This window comes from Semicossyphus pulcher, unplaced genomic scaffold (genome assembly GCF_022749685.1).
Source record: "Semicossyphus pulcher isolate SPU_LCO1_2020_fin unplaced genomic scaffold, fSemPul1.0.p SCAF_6, whole genome shotgun sequence".
Taxonomy (NCBI): domain Eukaryota; kingdom Metazoa; phylum Chordata; class Actinopteri; order Labriformes; family Labridae; genus Semicossyphus; species Semicossyphus pulcher.
In genome coordinates this window covers 17,156,636-17,162,635 of record NW_027211737.1, presented here as the reverse complement: position 1 = coordinate 17,162,635, position 6,000 = coordinate 17,156,636, and the positions used below count along the sequence as shown (strand labels likewise).

General features: G+C 38.3%; 1 protein-coding gene across 1 annotated transcript in view; it reads left to right on the top strand.

The window, feature by feature from the left end:
- Positions 1 to 1,540: 1,540 nt before the first annotated feature.
- vps13a (vacuolar protein sorting 13 homolog A) overlaps positions 1,541 to 6,000 on the top strand; it is a 32,101-nt gene continuing 27,641 nt past the window's right edge. Inside the window, exons 1-10 of the mRNA XM_069682628.1 lie at positions 1,541 to 1,651; positions 2,304 to 2,347; positions 2,433 to 2,475; positions 2,557 to 2,652; positions 3,093 to 3,194; positions 4,552 to 4,661; positions 4,812 to 4,871; positions 4,977 to 5,036; positions 5,266 to 5,346; positions 5,670 to 5,727. Coding sequence (XP_069538729.1) covers positions 1,552 to 1,651; positions 2,304 to 2,347; positions 2,433 to 2,475; positions 2,557 to 2,652; positions 3,093 to 3,194; positions 4,552 to 4,661; positions 4,812 to 4,871; positions 4,977 to 5,036; positions 5,266 to 5,346; positions 5,670 to 5,727 — 754 coding nt within the window. The 5' untranslated portion in view covers positions 1,541 to 1,551. The remainder of the gene's footprint in view (positions 1,652 to 2,303; positions 2,348 to 2,432; positions 2,476 to 2,556; positions 2,653 to 3,092; positions 3,195 to 4,551; positions 4,662 to 4,811; positions 4,872 to 4,976; positions 5,037 to 5,265; positions 5,347 to 5,669; positions 5,728 to 6,000) is intronic.

Genomic DNA, 6,000 nt, shown 5'->3' with positions numbered 1-6,000 from the left:
TTGTGGTTATGAGTGATTTCACTGTATTTTTGGTTATCTTTTTTAATATCCTTGAAGTACATCTGTGACAGAAAACTTTACAACCACCAGCCAAACATCAGTGTGATATGTAGCATGTTTATGTTTACCTTGCTCTGCCCGTTGCTCTCAGACAAAACCAGAGGATACAGATGATTACAGTTCTGGATCTGCAAGACAAAGTACAAATATTCAGTTGTTCTTTGGTTATTATAATTACTAGATACCAAATTATGGGAGAGGTTGTAGCAAACCAAACAACAATGTAGGGTCAAACTGAGAGTTACTGGCTGAAACTGGAAGCAGCAAAAAAGAATTACAAGATAATCAAAGATGGATTTTTGTGAAGCTGTTATTTATATAACTCTGTAATTCTGTTTTGGTGTTAAATGGTGTACAATAAAGTCCTGCTTTCAGTACCTTGTAATGCTTTTGTAATACCGATATAAGTCTGCAATAGAGGTTTGTCAAAGCCTTCTTGTTGTTTGGAAACATAATTTGTGACGATGATTCATATTGTTGTTTTTTAACTTCATTGCATTTGTGTGATGAAATAATGTAATTAACTTTTCTGCATTAAAAAACAATACTTTACTTTCTTGGTTCAGATATACACTATTAAATAGTCTCTAAATGACTGTCTGGTTTCAAAATAAAGGCATTTGAAAAGGTTGGTGTGGTGTTTCGCCTGTATAGTTTCTAAACAAGTATGCTTTTAGTCCTGATATATGTATAAACTGTCTATATCAAATCAGCAAAAGGGCACTCTGTCATACTTTGATGTTGTAGCAGGTGAATTTAATGTAGGTAAACCAATCATATAGAGACAAAGCACCCCTATCGAGGGGAAAACTATTCATGGCCCTCCACTGATCACTTTCATCTGCTAGCAAACAGCAAAACAATGTTTAAATACTGGTGTGTACTGGGATACACTACCCCCGGGGTAAGAACCCAGAAAAAAGTTTTGATAAGCATCCGAAATGAAAAAAAACTGAGCCTTTATGAAGACTAAAGTGGATACAGGCAATAAGATGTGATGCATCAGCCAGAAAGTAGAACTGTGGGATCCTGACACTTAGTAATTACGCCAAACAAGCTATGGAAATCCTCCTTTAACCTTTTTTCGGTCAAATGATGATCTTACCTGGTGATTCCATCAAAATTATTAATTGTTAATATCAAAGTATTGAACTACACTTTTAGTTGGATCGTGTCTCTAAAACAATGTAAGAAGCAGGGACCTTAAAACAGACTGACAACAGTGCCAAAGTAATCCTTTGACATGCTTACATCTAATATATTTAGCTCTTTACAGACTTTCGTTGTCCAGCACTTGCCTGCATTTTTGGCGCCGATTTTTCCCCCTCTGGTGGGCGTGGTTTGCAGAGTATGACGCGTTGCGCTCTGTCGCTATTGCAGGTACGTCATGACGTCAAAGCAACGCCCACCCAAGACCTCCTAATCTGACGTTGAGGCATACGAGTCCTCAGAATGTAAACATGGTGACAGATAGATGAAAGAAACGCCAACATGGTCTTCGAAAGCTTGGTGGTTGATGTCCTCAACCGATTTTTGGGGGACTACGTTGTCAACCTTGACAGCTCACAGCTAAAGCTTGGCATTTGGGGAGGTAACTGAACTTGTGCCTTTCATTTAAATGGACTAGCTCGCTCAACAAGCTAGCTGGCTAAAGCTAACAGACATTAGCCACCAGTCGTGTGACAGGTTGCCTCAGCTGTTAACGTCAGTTAATATTACAAATGTTGTTAGCTGTTCAGCGTGAGCAAGTTTGTGCAGCCAAATGGTAGTTTATGGATAGATCAATTAGCATGATTAATTTCTGACTGCTACAGTTGCACCATGTTAACAAAGCCTATTTGCTTGCTGCGAGGCTGTGTGCTCATGTGAACTTTGGAAAAGCGAGCCGTCCGGGGTCACACCCTTTTCTGTGTTTCATTCTGACACCTTTTTACAAGCTCATATAGAAAATCAAGTGCGTACTGCTCTGTGCTCTCTCCGGGTAAATGAAAGGATTAAAGGTGAGGTTTCAGAGCCAGTGCTTAACATGTGCCAACTTGATACAACTCAAGAAACACAGTGAACTCCTTCTTGTATCAAACCTGTCATAGTGATAATTGGATTTAATTGCTTTACGTATTGACTCAAGTCCAAAGACCTCTTTAGATTGTGCAGTGTTTCTATGTGCCTCCTAACACAATACTAAAATACCTTGCTTATAAGATTGTACATTCAATCAATAAACAAGTTTTCCTTTCATCAAGGTGATGCTGTTCTCACAAATCTTGAAATAAAGGAAAATGCCTTGGTAAGTCACAAAAAATAGACAAAATAAAAAGCAAACCTAGTGTGGAGCATTTAAGTTACAATAATTTACTGCTTTTCTATTGCAGAGTCAACTTGACATTCCTTTCAAAGTGAGAGCCGGCCATATAGGTGAGTATTTTGTTACTATCCTCAACTGTGACCTTTTCTTTGCTGCATGATAAGATTATCTTACTCTGTTTCTGTTAAAAGGACGGCTGGAGCTAAAGATTCCATGGAAGAACCTCTACACCCAGTCAGTGGAGGCAACACTGGATGGTGTATATCTGCTTATAGTCCCCACAGCAAGTAAGACCACCATCTATCTCTAGCTAAATACATACAAGGAATTTTTAGACTTTAGTACCGAATAAGTTAAAGTTTATGCTGTCCATTGTACCATTTTTAATAACCTGGTTGCATGTCAATTTGTTAAAGGTTTGTTGGCCTAAACATTTTTTTTTAATTAATTGAAACATCTTTACATCTTTTTATGACATCCAACATTGTAACAAAGACAACATCCTAAAGCATTTGAAATATCAGATTCATCAAATTCAGTCTAATGAATAACCCCGATGCAGACACAACATAGTATAGCATAGTAGCCAAAGGGAGGTCTCTTACTTATTCATGACCCTAAAGTACATGTCAGGACAAACAGGAAACTAAATTCCCTTATGTATGCTTCATTGTTCTCAGAGATGAGCAGACAGGCAATTCATTATTATTTACCGCATTCTTTCCAGGTATAAAGTATGATGCCGAAAAGGAGGAGAAGCAGCTACAGGAGGCCCGTCAGAGGGAGCTACAGCGGATAGAAGAGACAAAGCTGAAGGCTGCTGAACAAGGTAAAGGTTTGTCTTTGATTTTAAGGGGACTGTGATTATGTGTTTAAGCCTGTGAGGCTAGTGTGCAGACATATTGGTTCCCAGTGCGTTTATACAGGTTTGAAAGACTGGGCAGTAGCAAGCCTCGTTGCTGTTTGGTTGAGTAGCCAGAGGAGTGGTAGCAGAGATTAAGCAGCAAAAAACATGGTGGTGTGAAGTGCATGCAACAAATAAGTAAAAAGCAAAGATTTGAAGCCATGTGGTCATGGTTTGTCTAGTTGTGAGTTCCTGTGTTGGAGCTGCCAGCAGTTTTGGTGGTTCATATTTACTGTGGTTTTGCACTGCTGAGCTGAGCCTAAATACTGTGATGTGTGAGTCTGTTGCCAACGTCTATCATGCTGTTGGTCTGATTACTAAGAGAACTCTACAGAAGACAAGTGAGTTCTCTCACAGTTAACAAGGCTGTGTCCTTATATTTTGTCAAATCAGCTCTTTTTTCGTCTCTAGAACTTAGCAATAAGTAAATATGTGTTCCTTTATACCTTTTTATATGCGACCTTTGAACCCGTTTAAATGCTGGAATTAAGGCTGCAAGAATAAAGGCTGCATCTTCTTTCAAAGCATTCAAATGCTCAGAGAACACATTCAAATTAGTCTGTCAAGTAAGGTTGAATAATGTTTTAGCAACAGCACTGCAGTAGCATGTAGGTGCAATAATCACGCTGCATTGTCACACTAATTGAGTTCAGCGGCCCTTTGAAGCTTAAAATAGTTACTGCTTAAAAACGCCTTACAATAAGCCTTCATTACAAATCTTGATAAAAAGTGGTGCATAAATTAATGTGTAATTTAGTCTAGTTATTAGTCTTGCTTTCATTCTCACTTAATGACCATTTACAATCATTGTCACTTATGAGCTGGTAAGATAATGAAAAAACAAGGGATGTATTTTTATGTAGGAGTCTTAAAATGTGTTTTTCTTTAATTTATTTAACCTTTATTTAACCAGGAAGTCCCTTGAGATAAAATCTCTTATCCGAGGGAGACCTGTTCATACCAGTTACAGTTCCAATAAAGATAAAACAATAAGAAACAGGAAATACAATCATCAAATACACAAGGAAAAGATTAAGACCAGCTCAAATGAAGCAGTTACATTATTCAGAAACAAGGACTTTTAACATGGTTTTAAATTGTTCCAAGGGGACTAGATTTTCAAAATGTGGGGGAAAGTGAAAACAATAAAAATGAATGCTGTTGAAAAAAAAGTGAACAGCAGGGTTCAAGAGATCAAATTCTCGTTCCTAAAGCAGTGGCTGAGGAAAGCTGCAGGACCAGCTCAGGTCTCATACTCATGATATTTGTTTGTGTTTGACAGAGAACCCTGGTCTTGAAAAGCAGGACACCTTTGTAGAGAAGCTTGTCACTCAGGTCATCAAAAACCTGCAGGTCAAGATCTCTAACATCCACGTACGCTATGAAGATGATGTGAGTGTTTAAGCTGGGTTACCATAAGGAAGTGTGTGCTGCATTAACAGCATAACTCAAATTCAAATTCAAACTAAAATCTGTTTTTGTAAAGTTGCAAATATCCCCAAGCGACGCATAGCTTTTATTTCTTTCATGTGTTTTCCACAGGTCACTAATCCTAACTGCCCTCTGTCATTTGGAGTGTCACTTAAAAACCTCAGCCTTCAGGTAATGTATTATAATAGTATCCCAGTCTTGTTTTTTTTTATCCTATATTACATTCAAAGCAATCCCTTCAAGGCTCCAAACCTGACTGTCTGTTTGGTCTTGCAGACGGCTGATGAGAACTGGAATCCCAGTCTTTTGGATGAGAATTCACGTCTCTTCTTTAAGGTAAGAAACTCCAACACTTTGTAGCCTTTGAATTTATATGATGTAGGAAATAAGGGTGTATCCTGTGTAACAGCGCAAGTTCTCTTGATTGTTTTGTGTGTTTTTGCATCAAGTTAACTGAGCAGCAGTGCTTCTTAAAGCCAATTCATTGTACACTGTCGCCTCTGTTTCGTCTTTACCTTGTCAGCTCCCGACTAAACTAATTGCTTTGTGTTTTCCTTCGTCTCAGTTGGTTCAGCTAGACGACTTGTTTGCCTACTGGAATGTCAACTCAACTCTCTTCTCCAATCACAGTGCAGATGAGGCTTTGGTGAGTCACCCTCCTTTTACTGGGTTGTTCCCACCAGCCTGGATTAAGCCATGCCTTATTCTGTCTGAAGAAAACAACACAGACTAGTCTCAATTTTACAGAGTCACGAGACAAAAGCGTGTTTTCAATCCCATTAGAGCCTTTGCTGTAATTCTCTTTTTGAACATTGAAAAAGACCTCTGCACATTTTGTTCACCATTCATTTCATGCACAGAGCCTCTCTGTAGAAGAAGCCGAACGGGTAGAATGTTAAGAATGTTTGTTTTTATAGTTCTGAATGGTGACGAAATGTAAGAAGCTCCTCTCTTTGTATCTTTTTACAGACATGTCTCCAGAGTAGCATGGAAGTCAACAACTCTCTTTCTGTCAGCCATGATTTCAGTGAGTGTCTCCGTGTAAACCTTTACTCACATCTTGGTTCTCTTATATGATATTTTTTCAAAACAACCGAATGAAATGAATCACTTTGTATTTTTAGGATGTGATGTTTCTGCTAATTTGTATGTAATGTGTTTTTCTGACAATGCAGTGCCTGAAAAAAATGTGTGAATCATACCGCTTCATTCACAACCACCAACACATTTCAACAGATTTTGTTTTGAGTTTCAATTTTGAAGGTTTTCTAAAAGGCCAATCTCACCCAACAAAACATTG